We start from the raw sequence: 20,401 nt of genomic DNA, 5'->3' as shown, positions 1-20,401 counted from the left end.
ACCTCTCAAAGCGACAGAGTCCATCTTTGATGGTTAGAGAGTTTTCCCAACCCCTAATGACGTTCCACTGTTTATCCCAACTTCCTCTAAGGAGCAGGAGAGATGGCATTTCACCCCAGCTGTGATGAACGACTTTGTGGGTGAGAAGATTAAAGCTGTTAGCCAAAGAGAATTTTTAGAAGAGCACCCGTTACCTGGGTTTTTGGGTGTGTATTAACCCAAATCCCAAATCCTCTTCTGAGGGATAAGTCTGTGATCTCTCTTTGGGCTCTAGCTCTGCCAACAGAGGCCTGGGTGTGTAGGTCACGCTACTTTTCCTGGGAGCTGGCCCCGGCTTATCTCTAACTGGGGGGATTTCACTCGCCTACACCATCCCCAGAGCTGGCCAGGTTCCGGCTCAGTCTCACAAGTTTAAATCTACTTGGGAACAGAAGTTGGAGCCCTGGGGTCTGACTGGGCTACCTGGGAGGCTTGAAGAGAGGGTAGGGGGCTTGCCTTCAATCAGGCCCTGATTCAGAGCTGGCAGCGTGGCTTGGCTGAGTTGAGTGGCAGCTTGGGGTGGTGGAAAGATCAGGAAACTTGGAGGCAGAAGGCATGTAGCCAGCTCTTGCTCCGCTGCTGGTTCACTTACGACTTCTTCCTTCTTCCTCAGTCTTCCCATCAGAACAGTGGGGGTGTGTGTGTGTTTGAGGCAGCAAGGGCAGGGTCTGAGGTCAGCTGATCTCTAAGGGCCCTTTCAGCCTCAGCATTCCGGGACATTTTGTGTAGTCGTGGCTAAAGCAGGCTGCTTTTGTTCTGTTTGTGAAACAAGCAGACCAGAATTCATATTTTCCAAATGAGCGTTGTCTTTCAGGGGCGCTCCCCGGGGAGACTGCAGGATTATTTCTACCACACTGGTGTTGCTTACCACATTTCTGGACCTCCTCTTCGGGAACTTTCTTAAGAACCTTGGCATAACTTCTGAATTGCCTCTGTGGGAGTAAAACTTCATCTGTTGCGGGGGATTTGAGTTTTAGGAACGAGAAGTCCTTTGGAGCTATGCTTGGTGAATAAGTGTGTGGTGGAGCTCAGTCAGGTAGCCAAAGGTCAGAAACTGAGGTGTGGCTATAAACTCACAAGACTCAGAAGAAGGCAGTTAGAAATGGCAGCCACCGTGGAACACATTCGTATGTCTCAATGTGCTCTTTTCTTCCCCTACTCACTCACCATTAAGGCTGCAGACCTTGAGCACTTGTTATTTGTCCTCACTGTGCAAGTTTTCCATACTTGATCCCAGTTAACTCTCGCAGCTCCCCGAGGAGAGGCACGTTTGTCCCGACTCAGTAGATGAGGAAACCGAGGCTCCAGTGAGATTAACTAGGACCTGAGGGTCTCAAGACTCCTAAAAGATGGAGCCATGATTAGCACTTGGGATCTCTCTGGCTCAGCAGTTCTTTCCAGGATCCCATGCCGGCTCTGGTGTGTTTGTTTAAAAACAAACTAACAAACACAAGCTGAAGCCAGGGCCTGATGATAGTTAAAATCTGTCCAAAAGCTCTTTGCCTAGTGGGTCTTTGGAGCCCTAGAACTAGGAGACCCCTTTTGACGGTTGAAAGAAATGATTTGAAGACAAGGAAAAATAGTGCATTTCTTTTTCTTGAAATATGATAGGAAGTAAATATGTGGCTCTTAGTAGCCTGTCGTGTTATTCAGGCCAAAAATATAAACCAATTCAAGCGGGGTTTGGAGAAGTTCAGAGAATCGCATCGTGGCTGGGCCCTCAGGAGCCGTCCATTCTAATTGCTTCCCTGTAACTTTCCAGCTGATCGTTTTCCAGCCTGTTCTTGAGTCTGCTGAGGGAGCCCTCCCGGCAGTGGTTCTATTACCAGAGAGCCCTAAATTGTAGAAAGTTCTCCCTGGTGCTCGACAGAAATCTTTGTTCGTGGAACGTTCCCCCTTGGCTCGTTGTCCCTTCTCTTCTCTGGGCATGCTCCGTGAGCTGATCCAATCCCACACGTGAACTGTCCTCATCACACGCCCTCCCGGAAGTCACCAACTTGATTAACGTGCCCTGAGATCAAATCAGCGTTTTGGTACAGCCTCATTTCTACATTCAAAGAATGGTTACTGAGCGTCTACGATGGAGCCAGGCCCTGTGCTGGAGGTTCCAGGAGTCCTATGGGGCACAAGACAGACATGCCCTCACTTTACACACTGACTCAGGCACCAAGGCCTTTGCTGCAAACCCTGCCCTCAGGCAAGATTCCTCCGAGGAAGCTTGGTTAGGACCACGTGGGATTAGTGATCCTTCAAGTCGCAAGGATTTCCTAACCAAGCGATTCCTCTCCTCTTGAGCCTTTGGGAAAACAGCTGTGTCCTTGGAGCAAGTGTGGGGAAGACAGCTGGAGGCCCCCAGGGCCTGCTGTGGGAAGCAGAAGGTAACTGGGCTGTGGAGATGGGCGTCTCTGCACTGCGGGCTGCTGTGGCTCCCGCCGGGAGCAAGGCCCGCAGGGTGCTGGTGAGACGGGAAAGGGGCCCACCTGCCCTCCCCTGGCACCCTTGCCTCTCTGCCCTGTCTCCCGCTGTGCGCCAGCTCTGTCCTTTCCCTGACCCAGCTTTTGGGGAAATTCTTCGTTCAGGCCTTAATCACTTCCTGTCTAGACCACATTCTCAGCTCTGGGAATCTGGGCCAGAGCAGCGACCTGGGTCTTTTCTCACCTTGCTTGTGCCTCTTCTCCACTTGCCATCCATCCAGCCCTCTCTGGGCCTGGGTTGTTTTTTGAATTTTTAGGCTCCTGACAGACTATCTCCTCTGACCCTTCCTCTGCCAGCTTCCCTGTGGGTCCAGAGACCACTTCCAGGTTTCCACTGAGTGGGTCAGGGGAGCCTGAGGGTTTGTCTTGTGCTCGCCTAGTGTAGAGCTTTCTCCTTTCCACTCATTGGATGTTGAAGTCTTCTTCTCAGACAACCAACCCCTCAACTCCTTCTGAACTCTGAGATCATTTTCTTCCCTTCCCTTAACTTCATGTTTCTGTCTCCTTTGTTCCTCATTTTTGGTCCCTGCTTGGATTCTTTCACATTCAGGGACAGGACAACTGTAGGCATATTGCTACCTCACCATATTGTGAGAGCTTTGGGGTCAGCCAGACCTGGGCAATGGTCTCTGGCTGTGTAGCCTTGGACAGGTCACTTAACCTCTCGGTGCTGTAGGGTCCTCACCTATACATGACGGCAATGATGTTAGGTACAAGTGAGGATCTACTGAGCAGAAAGTAAGTGCTCAATAAATGGAGGCTTCTGTGGGCTATGTTGGGTCAGGGCTGTGATGGGAAGGGGTTTGGAGAGAGACACTGCCAGGATGCCTTCCAGCCCAGGGTTCAGGAGCCCTTGTGTTTGGTCCCTGTTAGATAAGCCAGAGCCCCTGAATGCCTCCTGCTCAAGAATGCCCTCTATCGTCTCTGTGGCCCAGATTCCCTCAAACCTCTGTGTGCCACTTAGTCCTTTGAAAAACACTTATGTATTTTTAAATTATAAAAGTAACAGATTCTCATTGCAAACTAATGCAAATTAAACAGAAATGTATAAAGTCAAGTCCCATTCCCCACATTGAAGACTGTGATGAGTATTTTAGACATTAAAAAATGTATAAATACCGACAGATTTACAGTTTGGTTTTACGAAGTTGGATTATACACTAGGTATTTTTTGGACATTGCACTATTTCGATTTATGATGGACAGATTTCCATTTCTGCCCACATAGCTCTACTTAATTCTTTCAATAGCTGCATAAAATTCTACCACATGAAGGTAGCATAATTTAGTTTATCCATCCTCTCTTAATGGGTGTTTATGTTCTTTTTTAAAATTACAAAAATTTGTAATGCTGAGAACATCCCTACATGTTCATATTTATATGTCCTTGTAAGTATTTCTATAGGCTAGAGTCATAGAGGTGGAGTTGTTAGGTCATCTTTAACAGTCTGACAGCTAAATGTCAACATGTTGGCTTTTTAAACTTAGGCAACAATCCAGCACACGCTCACTGTGGCCCTTTGTAGTGCATGCCGACCTTCCAGCGGACTCTTCTTACCCCAGATGAGATGAAATGTCAGATTTTGACACCTCAAAGGGAATTCCACATAATTAATAATATTTTGTTTTCTTCGGAGAATCTAAAATAGGGTTTTTATTGCTTTTGACTAAAGGCCACCGCAGGATTTACAAAACAAAGAACAGTGTACTCTTTACTGGCATTAGAGGATCAAGTGGATTTTTTTTTTAGCATGAAAATATGCTGAGCATGCCTGATGGTTTACCTATAATGTCTAAAAATATCTTTCTCCTTTATTTTTGGAGCAGCTAGTGCATAAAAGAGATTAAAGTTCTGTGCATGTCTGTGTTGGAGCATAAGTAACTGGCTTTTTCTTGAACTGATTGTGCATGAACGCAGTTAAAATTATCTGCAAGGAATTTGGTAAGAATACTCACATTGCATGATGCTTCAAATTCACTGTCTACACAGACCTTGTGAAAGAAGCCTGTAGGGAGCTGGGCAGGGATGTTCCCCCCTGTTTGCACAGATGAAAAAAACTGAGGCAGAAAGGATTCAGCAGACTTAACCAAGTTTTCACAGCTACTTAGTGGGGCAGGTGCTTCGACTTCTGACTCCAAGGCCAGTGCTCTTTCAGCCAGACATTTAGAGGAGAATGCAAGCAAATGTGGCACATCCTGCAGCTCAAGGGTGGCTCCAAGCCAAGGGCACTGGGCTGGAGATTCCAGAGGCGTTTGGTCAGAGAGGTGGGCCTGTCGGGTGTCGGGCTGTTGAGAGGCTGGCAGAGGCCGTCTGGCATGGAGGATGAGGATGAGGGCTGATTTTTGTTCTGTTATTTTTTCCTCCTGTGAGGAGTAGGCAAAAGGGCAGTCTTGACTGCAGGTCAGGTCTCTGCCCTTGGCTTAGGCCACGCTGAGCATCTGCTCCTGGTTATGCCCGAGATGATGGAGACTTGTTACCTGGACTCCCAGGGGAGGCTGTGGCTTCTGGCCTCTGGGACAGCAGAACAGCGAGCTCTGTTTGCTCTCTCCCTGTGCAGGTGACGCTGTTTGCCTACTCTGACCTGCTGCTCTTCACCAAGGAGGATGAGCCAGGCCGCTGCAATGTCCTGAGGAACCCCCTCTACCTCCAGAGCGTGAAGCTGCAGGAAGGTGAGTGCATGCCCGAGATGCCCTGGACTCCTCTGCACTCTCCCTGAGTCCTCCTGCTCTGGGCAGCATGGATGGGATGTGTGCCCCTAGGTCTGGTTCGCAGACACTGGCGTTCCAGTCTAGGCTGGCAGGCCCCCGTACACCCTGAGCTTTGCCGGGAGGCTTCTGCTCCAGTGAGGTTTCAGGGAGGCTTGGGAGTGGAGTGGGAAGAGCGCTGGGTTCAGACAGACCTGTGTTCAAATCTTGGCTCCGCCCCTCACTACCTGTGTGACCTCAGGCAAGTTCCTCAACCTCTCTGAGCCTGTTTCCTCATGTGTAAGTGAGGACACCAATAGTATCTCAGAAGGTTTTTGTGAAGATTAAATTAGGTCGTTTATGCAAAATGGCTGGCCCACACTGTGTGCCCAGGCAACACATCTGGGACAGGAGCACATGGGAGGGTGAAGCGAGTCTCGACCCCACACTTGCCACGGTGCCCTCCCCTCCACTCGGGAATGGGAAACCAGCGGGAGTATCTGTCGAGTGGTTTGGTTTGGCGCCTGAGGTCTCTGCTGAAAGGGGCTCAATTTCCTCTCCCAGATTATGAAAACAACACCAGACCTGTTTGAGCATGGGTGACAGGGGCAGGGAGGAAAATATTACCCAGTGAAAGAATTCTGTTTTGACGGGTTTTGCTCCAGGAAAACTTCCTGCCTGTTTGCAAACCCGGCCTGCGTGCTCGGTGCCCCCGCTGTTCTTCCTCCTTAGAAACCCAGGCCGTGTGAGAACCTCCATTCTCGCAGCCCCACAGGAAGTCGCTTACAACTTCTCCTTCTCTGCCTCTGGCTTTCTTCTGCCCACTGACCACGGCGGCCACTGAGGGGAAAAAGCAAGTCACCTTGCTTGGGGCCAGCCTCTCCTGCAGGGTGGGCTGGGCCTGACCAAGGTCATGGGGAGGAGCAGCCCTCTGAGCAAGTTCAGCTGAGATCCTGGCATTCCAAGGAGCCCCCCAGTACCCGCGGGAGCGGGGCGGGCGAGAGCTGCAGTGACTCTGCCCTTGGCTTCCCCGCTGCCCTGCCCCTCCCTCTGTCCCTCACGCCCAGCTTCCCCTACACACCCATTCTCCCGTCCCTCCCACCCCTCTGCACACACATGCACTGCCCACCCCCAGCTCCCACTATCTAGGACCCAGTCAGATTTGAGGGGTGCTGGTGGGGGGCTGTGCTCGGTAATCCACGCTGATTGATTATAAGAACCATCACACAAGTCGGGCTCATCACACAAGTCTGGGGCCTGCAAGCCCAGGACCCTGGGCTGCTCAGCCTCCTGCTGAAAGGAGGGAGGGGGAAGAGGGCTTTCAAACTGGCTGAGCATTGGGTGCGGGTTGGGAGCGACAGGGCAGAGGAAGAGCTGAGGGCAGCAGCTGGGGGCGTGAGGGCCTGGGCGGGCTTTGCTGCTGACGTGTGGTGTGGCTTCAGCTGCTCCTTTCTCCCTTTTCTGGGCTGCGGTTTTTCTGACTGTGAAAGCAGGCTTGGGCAGTCCATTGTGTTCCGTCCCAGACCTGACGTGCCCACATGGACCCCGAGGTTGCTCTGAGAGGCTGGACAGTGCTCATTTGTCTGGTCCCCACCCCTAGGCCGGGTGGGGGCAGTCCGCTGGGAATTGGTTGGATCTTCCTCTCCTGGAGGCCCCAACCTAAGGCTTGAAGCGAGAGGCAGGGTAAGCACCATCTTCCACTGGGCGGCAGCTGGTCAGGGTGGGTGGCGTGAGGCCTTGGGGGGTGGCAGAGAAACCTCCCGCCTGCCGGGTCGCATCTGAGCGCCAGCCTGTGCGGGCATGGCCTCCTGGGGCCGGAGACTGTGGGTGGCCAAGACCAGCCCTGCTCAGGAGAGACGACACAGCCATTGGAGCCTATTGGGTTGGCACCTGAGGGTGTGTGTGTGTGTGTGTGTGTGTGTGTGTGTGTGTGTGTGTGTGTGTGTGTGTGTGTGTGTGTGTGTGTGCGTGCGCGTGCGCGTGTGTGCGTGTGCGTGCGCGTGCACGCGCCTGTCCTGGCTGGCCGGGCAGTTGTTCTGGTGCGAACTGTCTTGCCTTTCTCCAGCAGTGTCAGTCAGCAAACACAGCGAGTGTGGCTTTCCATGGAGCCAAGGAGCTGCTGGGAGCGAAGGAAATGGCTCAGAGACAGTGAGCACTCAAGGTGCACATTCCAATGCTTAGATGTCTTTTCAGGCACTTGTGGGGAGCCCTTGCCTCCTCCCCTGCCCCCGCTCCCTGAGACAGTCTTGGGGGTCCCGGGGTTTGCAGAAGTCCGGTGACCACCTCTCCAGCTGTCGGAGTTGGAGCCGCAGGACCCGGTGTCCTGAGTCCTGGCGCCCGCACTCCTGCCCGCCTCCCCACACCCCCAGAGACTCGCTGCAGCAGCAAGGGCCTGAGCGAGGCTTTTAAGAGATGCATTTGGGGCCTCAGCTGGAGCTTTTCTTGGCAGGATGGTCTCTGATTAACATTGCTCATGACTCCTAAGGTTTCTTGTCTCTTTCAAATCAACATGTGTGGAAAGTTCAGTTTGGGGCGGAGAAGATGGTGAACAAGGAGCACGCCCAGCCTTTCCTGCAGGCTGGGGCTGGCGAGGGCTGTTCCCTGGCCGAGGAGGATCTGCCCCACCCAGGGACCAAGGACTCCCTTGTGTGACATGCCTGATGTGTGCTTGGCTCTGCTGGCCAAGCCTACTCCCAGAGCTGGGCACGGGCACAGAACATCGTGGGTGCCCAATGACTGTTTGTTGGGTGAATGAGTGTAGGACCCAAGGGAGATGGGAAGCGTGGCCTCAGCTTGGGGGCTGGGGTGCACTCCTCCCTCAGGGCTCCCGGCTGGTGGCCACTTAAACCTTGCCCGCCCTCCTCCTGCCCAGCTTCCCCCGAGCTTCAGCAGGGCTGAATGGCAGTGTAATGGGAACAGGCGGAGAGCTGGCGCTAACAACTGGGACATCTCCGGTCAGCCGGGGCCCATTGTGGTCTCTTCCTGCCTCTGCCGCCCACTGGCTTTGCTGTTCTTTGTGTTTCTGCCTCCCGGGTGGCCAGTATCCCACCCACAGTGTGTCTTCCTGACCTGCTGTGGTCTCTCAGGTTGGCCTGGAAATGTCCAGCTGATTCTTGGGTTCACCATCCACCCTGAGGAGCCCAGGCTCCCCATCCTGGAAACTCAGCTGCTTAGGTCCCGGCTGCTGGAACACTTGGAGTTAAATTTAGTCGGTTGACATTTTCTGAGCACCTCGTCAGAGCCCACCTCAGTGCTGGCCGCCAGGGTGAGGGCAGAGGATGAGACACATACATTCCCACCTCCGGAGCGCATGGCCAGGTGAAATGACAGATGAGTAAACCGGGAGAGGGACAGAAGTGTGACATAGTGGTCAGAACACAGGCTTTGGAGGCAGGCGGTCCTGAGTTCAAGTCTCAGCTCTGTCACTTGCCCACTGCATGCCTTCTGCAAGTTGTTTTCCTTCCCTGGGCCTCAGTTTCTGCATCTGGAAAATGGAGACAACAGCCCTCCTGGCCTGTCTCACAGGTGGAGAGGACTTGGTAACTGGTTGATTTGGGGATCTCAGGCCAGGCTTGACAGAGCTCTGGGAAAATGACAGAGGGGTCAGGCCTGGGCCAGGAAGCCATCTCTGGGCTCCCCCTAGCCCATGACTGGGGATCACCCTTGCATAGCCCATGGTCCGTGGCCCACATTCCTTGATGGGAAAGAGGGTTCACCCAGGAACCAAATGGCTCCTTGTTAAATTTCAGAATGGTGAAAGTGGTTGGAGTGTTGGGTGGAAAGCCCGAATGTGTGCTGCCTCACTGTCCCTTTTCCTTTACACCCGCCCCCATTTCCACACTCTGGGAAGTCCAGAGCCCAGTCCAGTGTTTTGGAAGGGTTTCTGGTGGAGCTGAGGTTTCTCTCCTGGGTCAGCCATGCTGCAGCCTCCTTTTCTGCAGCTGCAGCTCCTTACAGGCACCCTTGGCTCCTGAGCCTTGCTGTCCTTTTATGAGGCTCTGAGCCATGCTGAGCGCTGCCCCCGTTCTGCCCTTCTCCCAAAGTGCTGCCAGCACAAGGCCATGACGTGGATTTCGGTGAAGGTGTGCAGATTTCAGTGAAGGTGTGCAGTAACGCAGGGGTGCGATGGTGGGGTGTCACGGCACAGAAAAGTTTCCAGGCGATCTGTCAGCGATCCCTCGCCACTGGGAATATGTCCTAGACTGCATCCCCCAACCTTGGCCTCCTGTCTCCCTGAGGATCCCATCTACCTGGCTTTCCCCTCCCTTCTAGAACCTGCTCTTCTCTCACTGCCAGCTTCTAAAACCCAAAATTCTGTTATTTTCTTACACAGATCTTTTTGTTTCTCCCTTGGCACTAAAGTCTGCTTCTGGAAAGTCAAGGAAACGTCCCAGTGTGTTTTCTTAAACAAAAGAAACCACCTCCCCTTGTCTCCACCCTCAGCAACGCAAGGAACTGGCAGAAGCTTTGAAATTAGAGGTTTCTTAAACATGATGGACTTCTTAGGCAGGGCTGCCCCCTGCCCCCCAACCCATCTCTAGGTGGGGAGAAGCAGAAGGATTTATTCTAATTCCAAAGCAAACCCCCATTTACTTATGAGCTATTTTTATCTGGCCCTGGCTGGCATCCCTGGCCTTAGGCATAGATTTGCCCAGGAAACTGCCCATATGCTTGCTCCAAGGGGGCCTGGCCTCCACCCACATGAGGACCTCACTCACTACTTTTCTCAGGAATAGCCTTGACCCACCGTCTCTGTTTTTCCCTTGCCACCTTTACTTTGCAACGCATTTTGGGTTTTTTTGACAATTTCTTTGATTCAAGTATATGTTGAGGGTTCTGCGTTGAGCACAGCACTAGTCCTGTTTCCTTGAGGGGACAGGGGGCTGGGTAGGGCCTACGTGGTGAGCTTTTGAGAGGCAGGTGTGTAGTGGTTCGGAGTGTGAGCTCTGGGACCAGGCTTCCCGGGTGTAAATCTGGGTTCTTCCCCCTTCTACCTGAGGCATGTTACTCACCCCCTGTGCCTCAGTTTTCTCACATGAATCATGGATGATAGTGACCCCTGCCTCATAGGGGTTGTTGTGAGTGTCGAGTTTATGCACATGAAACATTTGGCGCTGTGGTTGGCGCACAGCACTGGGTACTCTAAAGCTCTATGGCAGTTTAAGCATTTGCTGTTATATGTGCTGTATGACTGCTTCCCTCAAAAAGGATGACCTGCCTGGTGAGGTCGAGTGCTTGAAATACAGGAAGTTCCTAACCAGCCCTGGCCTGTGCTCAGATGAGTGGCCCACGGGGAGTGCTGCCAGGTTCCGAGGAGCAGCCTGCAGCGGTCAGGGAAGGCCACCTGGAGGAGGAGGCGGGGCTTCCTCACAGTTGCCATCCCTTGAGCACAACTTGTGCTTTTCCATCTCCATGCCTTTGCCCATGCTGTTCCCTCCTCCCGGAGTGCCCTCTCTTCCCATCTTGAGTTCAAGCTCAAAAGGGTCCCCCTTTTGTCAGGAAGCCTTCCCTGACAGCTGTGGGTCGTCTCTTGGCTCTTGTGTTTCTGAAGCAGGCTGACCAAATCATCTTCCGCCTTAGGGTAGGTATCCTGCCTCAGCTTCTCTGCTGGAGGAGCGGGGAGTGGCCGACAGGCCCTCCCAGCTGCCTCCCAGGTGGAGAGGTTTTGGTGAGTGGTTGAGTTTGGGATTCTAGACCAGGGGTGAGAAGGCTCTAGGAAAACACACTGAGGGGTTGGGCCTGGGCTGGGAAGCCATCTCTGGGCTCCACCCAGCCCGTGATTGGGGATCCCCCTGCATAGCCCATGCATTCCTTGGTGGCTCCTTGTTGAATTTCAAAATGGCAAAGGCAGTTGGAGTGTTTAAAAGAAAACCCAAGTGTGTGCTGCCTCCGTGTCCCTCATCGCAGGGGGCATGGAGAGGAAGAGGCCTCCTGGGATGGATGGCAGCTCCCTGTACCCCACTGCTTGATGCCCAGAGGGTGCTCCTGGCTACCTCTCATGGGGTGAGAGCTCAGTATTCCTTGGGTCAGGCTGACCTGCAGGCAAAGGCCTTACAGCTGTGTCTCAACCTAATTAGATATTAAGTGGGCTTTCCTCCAGAGATTTCCCTGCCCCTCTCTTCCTCTTTTTACAGGAAGTACCACACACAGCCCTCTGGGTGAGACAGCTGGCTGTGCTTAAGCAAACAGTTGAGACTCTGTAACCAATTCTAAAGCAAGTCTTACTTTTTGTTCCCTCAAAGGTTCTTCAGAAGACCTGAAGTTCTGTGTGCTGTATCTAGCAGAGGTGAGTCCTTCCCCCTGAATCTGAGGAGAGAGGTCTGTGTCCTGGTGCTTGAAGGAAGATGTTGGGCCCGGTTCTAGTGCAGGTTCTGACGCTGCCTCCACACCAACTCCTGCCGTGGCTCCGGGCAGGTCCAGAGTGGCAGTGTCCTGCTCTGTGGAATGGGAGCAGCAACCCCTGCCCCTGTGTCTCTCACCTCTGTGTAGAAGAGCAGTGGACGTGAAGGTGCTTAGAGGGGACAGAAGGACACTGTGGTCTCCTGCTTAGGACTTCCTGGTCTCCAGCCCCTGCAGGGGCCACAGTGAGGGTGTGGCCTGAGAGCCAGGCATCACCCTATTCATTTGGTAGTCCTTCCTCTAGAGAGTGCCCTGATTCTTGTGCCCACCTCTTTCCTCCTCTCTTTCTAGAAGGTACCACCTATGTCCCCTCCTGCAGGGTCTTGTCAGTGTTTCAAAAGGCCTGAAGGTAACTGTACCCTTACCTGGGCCAGATAATACAGGTGAAAGAAGCCATCTAGCGTCTGTGTTTTGGGTTGGAGTGATACCCACTCAGTGTGACTGGTGTTCCTCAGTTCCTCAGACTGGTTATCTCAGTCTGATCAGAAGCTCAGCTAGACGGTGCGCCTTTGCTGAGCAAAATGGGGGCAAACAGCTTATCGCTTGATGTGGTTTGGGAGATAAAATATCATTACCAGGGGTTTAATCAAAGAGGGCCTTGGTGATGAAAAAGTTGAGAGCCACTGAGCCATACAAATCTTTTCAATTTTCAGCAAATTTTCTAATCCCAGCCTTGTACCTCTGCTCATATGAGTCTGCTACCAGTTCCAAGCAGGGATTTATTAGACCCTTTCCTTTACCCAGTAACAGTCCTGGGAAACTGCCTATTCTGTGGGAGAATCTACACTGGCCACACGTTATGGGTGAGGCCTGGTCTACACTGGCTGGCCAAGAGGAGTACACCATTTTGAGAAGGAATTTGCATGTTGTTTGTGATTGGAAAATCATTCCTTCAGTTCCTGGCTAAGATAGGAGGTGCAGGGCTTCAGGCGAGTGTCTTGGGTGAACACAGACCCCTGAGGACAAGACAGTTGATGAGAAGTTAGCTTCAGGGGACAGCAGGGAGTCCAAAGGACAGTGGACCTTGCTGGAGCTGAGCCGGGGACCCCTGGCAGCCTAGAATGGCCACTTGAGGTCCAAGAAGGCATTGATGTCCTCCCCTGTGTCAGCATATCCCCACCGGGCGCAGGAAGTAGCTGGTGGAGACCCGTCAGGGCCGGCGTGAGTTCATTTCCCCGGAGCCGAGCGAGCAGCTTAGGAGAAGCTGTGAGGCAGGCTGGGAAGAGTCAGAGCATTTGCCTCCCCACCCTCACCCATCTGGATTCCAGTTCTCTCCAGCGGGGCCTGAAATGAGGCTCCAGGTTCTTTAATGCAAGACAGCTTCCTGCCAGGCTGGGGTTATTTTTCCCAGAGAAAAGCACTTCTGCTCCTTGGTTTCCAGGGAGCTGTGACCTCCTACCCCTCCAAAGATTGATGAAGGGATATTGATCTGGGGCCTTTTATTTCAGTAAAGTGTCAGGTGATCTGGCCCCAAGGGGCTGGGTGTTTGAAGCTCACAGGCAGCTGGAAGCCTCTCTGTTCTCTTAATGGGCTGCTCTTTACGAGAGGCATGTCTGTATCACAGGGAAGGCAAGATCCCTGCTTGCCCTGTGGCCTGGAATAGGCTTGACAACAGTGGTTTGGGAACCCATGGGGAACCCCAGACTCACGTCTTAGTTGGAACTCCCAGCAAGTGGTTTCTCTTCATTGCCTAACAGGCAGGTAGTGTCCAGAGAAAAACCAGGGCAGGGCAAGAGAGTCAGGGTTTGGGGACAGTTTTCCACTCTGCATTGAGAAAGCCCCAACTGCCTGGGGGGCAGCAGCTCTGATTGTTCCCCCAGCAGTAGGTCCTGGTTAGTTATCAAGTGGGTGGGATTGTTCTGAGCAGTCCTTGACCCTGGGGCCTCTATTTCCCTGGACAGGTGTCCCTCAGCCCCTACAAATCCATGGGACAGATGCAGCCCACGACTGGCTGTACCAGGGGCATCGGGTCAAAGGCCACACGGGTCTGGGACCATCCGCTAACTTGGAATTTGATCCTGGCTCCATTAATTTAAGAGTCTGCTCTTTGGGGTTAGGAAGACCTAGATTGGAATCTTGGCCCCGCCGTTTCCTAACTGAGTGATCTTGAGCAAGTCACATACTCATCTCTGAACCAAGGCTGATGAGCCCTACCTTGTAAGGTTGTTGTAATGATTAAATGAGATTCAGTAAGATACTGTGTCCAAGGCATTTAGCACAGAACCTGCCACACGGTGAGTGCTCAATAAATGGTAGCTATTATTTCTGTCAGCTTCCTAACAGGGGGAGAGCTTTTCATATTCATTTACTCTCCATTAGAGACATCACCAATGATTTATTGATCCTTTCAAATAAAAGCTAAGAGGAATATCTCACATTCTTTGTAAAGTACATATACTGTTAAACAAATGAGGCAAGATCAAAGGCTCTGGAGGAGGCAGAAGACAGACTTTGAATCCCTCCTCTCCTGAGACCTTCTGGGGCTGCTGACTTCACCTCTCTGAGCCTTAGTTTTCTCATCTGAAAAACGGTAACAGCTGTGTTTTTCCTTCCTCCCTATGTCATTGGGTCATTGGGAGAATTGAATAAAATGAGAGAACATTTGTCACAGCAAGCGAGCAAACATAAATTGTAGTAGAAGAGGTTTTGGTTTTTACAAGGATAATATTAGTTCAGGAACAAGGAGGTTGAGGCAAGATGGGGGTTTTAAAGAAGGCAAGGGGAGCCATGTTTCTAGTTGGATTTGGGGATGCTCACGTTTGAATGCAGAGGTCTGGGCCCAGTGCTGTCGCATCTGGCGGGCTCTGTGCTTAGCTAACCACCCTGCAGTCAAGGAAGCCCTGCCTCTGAGTGAGTTTCGTGAGGATGCTTTCAGGGCAGCTTACAACCTTGACCTCGGAGCCTGATATTTGAGGGCACAGTGTCTATCAGTGTTGAAACTGATGAGTCGGATCACAGAGTGGACAAGGAGAGACGGTTCACATGCAGGGACAGCCAGGCGGACAGTGGGGGCCCCTGATTTAGACAGATTTAGGCAGATGGGACTTCAGCCTCCCCTGGAGGGAGCTGTCTCCATGCTCCCTCTCTTGGCCAGGCCAGCCTCCGAAACTCCAGGCAACACTTAGAGAGGAGCCTTGGGAGCAAGGCCCTCCCCAAAATGTGTGCCCATCTAAAACAGCCAGCCCCACCCCCCATCCAGGCCTAGGGTTAGGTCCTTGGTGCCTCAGACGCCTTCTTGAGATCATGGATGGGAAGGTGCTTTTTAAAATTGATACTTAGATCAAGGGAATTATTATTAAGGCAGAATCCTGCTTCAGAACAGAAAGAGAGGAGGAAGTTGGGGCTCAGGGAGATAAAGGTAGAGGCAGGCCTGGGAGGCTCGGGCCAGGACCAGATCTGGGGAGTGATGGCCTTTCCAAGTGGGAAGGGACCACAGTCCCTGCCCCAACTCTCCCCTCGCAGGGGGAACACAGTGAGACAGGGAGCAGAGGGCCCTCTAGTCAGCTCCTGCCCCACCCGACTTCTCCCTGGAGCATCTTGGGGTCTTTGCTGGGTGTGTCCTTCCCCTGCAGTGGGCTGGGGGTTCTGGGAAGTGGGGGGAATCGGTTATTAAGTGGGAGGATTGCCTCACCGCATCCACTCAGTTCCCTGAAACCAAGAGGTGGGGCTTTCTTCCCTCTCTCCTCTGATGCTTTTAGGAAGAACAGCTTCTGAGCACTTTGGGGCCGGAGAGGAATGGCTGGCACCCTGGGAACACTTAGCATGGGAGGTGGCCCTTCCCTGAAGGGGAGCATCCCTGAGGGTTGGGTTTGATGGCAGGGTAGACTGTGTCCCCAAATGCTGTTAGATGATGCTGATAACCACCCCAGCTCAGAGCCTTTGCATTTGCTGTTCCTTCTGCCTGGAACAGTTTCTCCCTAGCACTTTCCTGGCTGGCTCTTTCTTGTTCAGCCTTTGCTGGAGTGCTGCCCCTTCAGAAAGGCCTTCTCCATGTCCGTCAGGCTCAGATAGGACCTCTCCCTTTTGGCCTTTCCACAATTTGTAACTACATTGTTTAATTGTTTATTGGTTTATTGTCTCTGCCCCCATCCTGAGGGCAAGAACTCAGTCTCTCTTATCTCCCTCTTCACCCCCAGGGCCTACTACAGTCCCTGACACAAAATAGGTGCTCAATAAATATTTCTTAAACAAATGAAGTACTAATAACAACAATAGCTGCTGTTTATTGAGGCCTGGGTTATTGCTTGCCCTCCCAATGGCTCTGAGAGGTAGGTGATATCACTGTCACTCCCGTTTTACAGACTTTCCTGAGGTGACAGCTAGGAAGTGGCAAAGCTGGGATTCAAACCAGGCCTGTCCAACTGCAAAACAAGGAAGGACTGCGTAGAAACACTGTGTTTTTCTCTGTTCCAATCCATCCGGCTCACGCTCTTAGCTCCCTGGATGAGTTCATCTAATCGCAGCCCTGTGGGGTTATAATCAAATTCCAGTGGAGACAGAAAGAGCTAGCCATCCCCTGCTCAGAGCGTCCTGGAGAGGATGATAACACTGGGCGTGCTCTCCCGCCCCTCCCCACCCCCAGCACGTTCTGGCTCCTTCGGGGCGGGGCCGACTCCCTGGGTCCCAGCCGCTCCCTGGTGCCTGTAAGCTGGCCTGGATTTGACCTCATCCCGGAAGTCCCTCCAGGGAGCCAGAGCTTACTGAGGCCTTCACTTGCCAAGCACTGCGCTAGGCCCGGCTGAAAAAGGCCTTCCTAGAGGGAGATTCTAGTCTAGTTGGGGAGACAAGACTGCAGCATTTAACAAGGTTAAATAGCAAAGTGAGATTTAAATGACAGCAGTGGTAGAGCCTTGCACTCAGTTGAGCAGAACAGTCACTGATCAGACCCAGCTCACGTGTCAGGCAGTAGTGTGGCTGTACAAGGCCACACAACTGCTCTCCAAGGACTTTCCGAAGGGACCGAGTCGCTGTTTGGGCACCCATCTAACCTTGGCCTTGTGATCAGATGAGTGTGCTGAGGTGGGGGAGAGGGGTTCTGTGAGCCCAGAGAGGGGTCCGTAGAGCATCAGAGGGGCGGAGACCTTGGCCCTCTGGGTCCCCCACGTGCTCCCCCAGCCGCTGCCTTGTGCTGCCTGTCCCCGGGGGTGACCTCACCATCACAGTCGGTGGCTCTCCACAGAACTCCACTGTGTTGGGAACCACTGCCTCCCTCCCTTCCCCCAACCTGTGGGCACACGGCTCGCCAGCTGGCCCCCGAGCCAGCTTGCCTGCTCGTCTGGCTGCCTCGATGTCACCGGGGATTAGTGTGCATTTGTGGCTTTTAGCGGTCACTCCCGTCCCTGCTGCAGCCTCACCTTCTGGAGCCCAGGGATGGGCTTGGGCTTGGTCCTGGGAGCCCCCTGAACCCGGGAGCAGCGCTGACTGCCCCTTTCTCTGTTTGCCCTGACATCAGAAGGCAGAGTGCTTATTCACTCTGGAAGCACACTCGCAGGAGCAGAAGAAGAGGGTGTGCTGGTGCCTGTCGGAGAACATTGCGAAGCAGCAACAGCTGGCGGCTCCGTCCCCTGAGAGCAAGGTAAGGGCCTCGCTGGTGGCCACAGCCCTGGCTGCCTGGCTCCCCCTCGGCCAGCCTGCACCCTTGAGCCTCCGAATTGAGCTTGGGACCAGCCCTGGCTTAGGACTTGGATCTGGGCAGCAAGCTCTTGGCAAGGAGGCCTGTGCTCGAACGACTCTCCCCCTTGGCGTGTCACTGGATCTACTGAGCGAGTTTGACGGTGCTCAGGTAGAGCGACAGAGCCAAATCGAGCACGACCCGTCAATTCTCGGTTCTGTTCTCTAGTTTGCCAACGGCAAGGTCTAGTTCGGGCCGGCCTCCCGGCTGCTGCCTGGCATGCGGTCCCCCTCTGCTACTGGGTGTAGGTCGTGCCCAGGGACAGCGAGCACACGGGTGTTTAACACTGGCCCGAAGCAGACAGAGTTGGGAGGGGACGTTTGCGGCAAAAGCCGTGCTGGTACGATGCAGGCCACGGCCAGGTGGAGCCAAGTGGAGTTTTCTGGGGACTGGGAGCCGGCCAGCTGGAGCATCAGGGAAGATTAGAGACTCCCAGCTGAAGCTGATCTGGGGCAGGCACCCCCTCGGCTGGTCCTGTGCCTGTGGAGGGCGTTGGGATCGGAGCTGGACTACAGCCTTCCCCTTGGTCCCCCGGATGCCAGCCCAAGGCACAGTTGTATTCCCCCATTTGTGAGTCACTCAGGTCCCTTCTCTTGCTGAACGTGTTGGCCGTGTTGGGATTTGGTCTGATTTGCTGCAAAGGGAGCCGTGGTGGTTGGTCGGCCGGAACCAGGGAGAAGAGGGTAAAGGAAAGCGAGCGCCAGCTGGTCAACTCGCAGGCCTCGTGCTGCTTCCTGCTGCGTTGAGGGCCGCCCTGCGCGCCACGCATACGTAGCCCAACGGGGCAGCGGGGCAGGCTGCTGAGGACGGGAGGTGGGGAAGAGGCGGCTGCGCAGCCCCTGCTGGTGGTGGCGGACGGCAGCTCCTCAAATAGTGCGTGTCTGAGAATTACGTGATCTCAGACCCGACAGTTACCTCGTTTTACACTTGCCAGGGGCAAGAATAACTGTGATGAGGGAGGACAGCGGGCACAGCATGGACTTCCAAGTCACATTCTGCTGCTGGCTGGCAGGTGACCTTGGGCAAGTCACTGTACTACTCTGTGCCTGGGTGTCCCCATCTGGGGACAGTAGTTTCTCCTCCAAAGGGTTGTTGTGCAAATTAAATGAGACAGTGCATACACAGTTCATAGCACAGTGCCTGGTATTCAGTAGGTGCTCTTGCTACACTGGCTGGTTCCCAGTCTCAGCTTCTACTCCTCAACAGAGACTTGCCAAGGCTGTAGGCTGCCTGGCCCCCTTGATCCTGGGTTGGTCACAATCAGAGACCAGGCCACTTCCTCCTCACTGGGGTGGCCGCTGGGATGTGGCATGCTTGCACTTGTGTTCCTTGGTTTTCTTGTGTTTTAGGCTTAGCTCCTCCTGATCTGGGGACAAAGTTCTCTCTGCCTCAACTTCAGAGTTTGCCGGCTCTGGAGAGTGTTGGCAACAGCCTTCTCAATGCCCTGGGGAGTCTCTCCATCTTCGGTTAGGGGGTGAGGGGGACAGTTTGAGTGACTGAAGGTAGGCTGGGTTTCTGAGACAGGCGCTGGTTGCCACAGGGCTGCGGGCTTGGCTGACTGACCCTGGAAGGGCCCGAGGGTTTGGGGCCTGGCTTCCGGGCCACGCCAAAATATATGGGCAGCCTGGGCAGGCAACAGCTGGACGCGTCTTCAAATCAAAACTCTTTAAACGTGTGCTTAATGGAGAAGCTCTGTGTTGGGCGGGAGGAGGGAAAAGACGGAGGGCCCGACCGCTGGGGAGGCCTCAGGATTGCCCCCTCACCTGGGAACGGGCCCTGCCCAGCTGGCACACCCCACTTGGCTCACCCTCCTTGAAAGGCAGTTAGTAACCACTTTTTGTTAGGCAGGCCCCTTGGGGATCTCGCTGCCCAACCTTCCCTACCCCCATCACACCCACTGGAAGAGTCATAGCAGCTCATTCCTTCTAGTCGCGTGCAGAATGCTTCCTGAGAGAAGTTCCCGTATATAGGATTTTCTCCAGCCCTGTATGGTTCCAGGAGTGCTTCAGCAAAAAAAAACCTTAACCACCGGGCCCAGGTGGCTGTCCAGCCGGCACAGGCCATCCACCTGCGCTCGGCTCCGTCAGGTCCTAGCTGCCTCCGAGGTGACCGTGAACCTCCTTGCCAAGGGCTGGGCCACAGCCCTTTTACTAGGCTTGCTGTCCTCCAGGGGAGAGAGAAGAGGGAAGGTCAAGCAGAGCTTGGACACTGGCTTCTTGCTTTGGTCAAGCAGAACACTTCTGCCTGAAATCTGTTTGGAGCCCTCACTGAGGAGCACGCCTTTTTTTTTTTTTTTAAAACGCCTTTTCTTTGTTCTGAGACTGTTCCGCCTTCTGCTGCAGAATGGAAACCGAGGCCTAAGCCACTCCTTGTCTGCCCAACTCCAGTGCCTCTCTGGGGGAAGAGGGCTTTGCAAGGCAGCTCCCCAAACTCCTGTGCTGCCACTTCTCAACCCTGTTCCTTTCAGCAGTGTTTGCTGACACTTGGAATGTGGGATTCTTCAAACATCTCAAAAAATGCAAAAGTTCTTCCCCAATTTGCAAAACATGATAAATGTGATATGCCCTGAACATGAAATGCTTCTGGGGAAAGACAGAGGGAATTGGAGGAAGATGGATTCAAAGGACAGTAGAGAGGCAGGTGTGCCACCCCCTGCTGTGTGACCTTTGGCAACCACTTCCTGCCATGGTGGTCCCATCTATGCATTGGTCAGGTGGCTCTTCCCAGCTCTTCAAGCTTTGTGATTCTCATGAAAGTTGAGGACCTGGAGTCGTCCAGTTCTCCAAGATTTCTGTATAACTTGATTGCCTGTGGAGTGTGCTGCCCTTAGGGGCCAGGTCTACTCCCCTCCTGGTGGGGGGGAGGGGCAGACATAGACTTTCTGTGCTGTGTCTGAGGTGCCTGTGACCTTGGGTTGCAGTGTTGGGGTCCCGGCTGGGACAAGGACACAGCGAGGCAGACAGCAGCCGACTGCATCCCTTCTCTGGGGCTCCACTGCCTTTCTCTGGCTCACTCCTGGCTGACCGCGGCAGGTGGAAGGCTGCTCCAGGTGGGCCTGCGTGCTCCCTCTTTCTGTAGAAATAAGTGGCCGGTTTCCTCTCCTCTCCCAGTTTCCTTTTTCTCACCACCCCGT

The 20,401-nt window shown here is 53.6% G+C and overlaps 1 protein-coding gene across 10 annotated transcripts in view; it reads left to right on the top strand.

Annotated features, from left to right (window-relative positions):
• The window catches only part of RGS3 (regulator of G protein signaling 3), a 130,778-nt gene that overhangs the window by 48,767 nt on the left and 61,610 nt on the right, over positions 1–20,401 (top strand). For 9 of the 10 annotated variants that reach the window (XM_082470263.1, XM_082470257.1, XM_082470266.1 and 6 more), the window contains 3 exons: positions 5,072–5,183; positions 11,441–11,484; positions 17,050–17,172. In XM_082470263.1, the coding sequence (XP_082326389.1) occupies positions 5,072–5,183; positions 11,441–11,484; positions 17,050–17,172 (279 nt within the window). Of the gene's footprint in view, positions 1–5,071; positions 5,184–6,728; positions 6,882–11,440; positions 11,485–17,049; positions 17,173–20,401 lie in introns of those variants that run through there. The other variant, XM_082470259.1, reaches the window with a different exon arrangement.

Source organism: Balaenoptera physalus, assembly GCF_965194825.1.
Source record: "Balaenoptera physalus genome assembly, chromosome: 7".
NCBI classification, from domain to species: Eukaryota; Metazoa; Chordata; class Mammalia; order Artiodactyla; family Balaenopteridae; genus Balaenoptera; species Balaenoptera physalus.
This window is presented reverse-complemented; position numbering and strand designations above follow the sequence as displayed.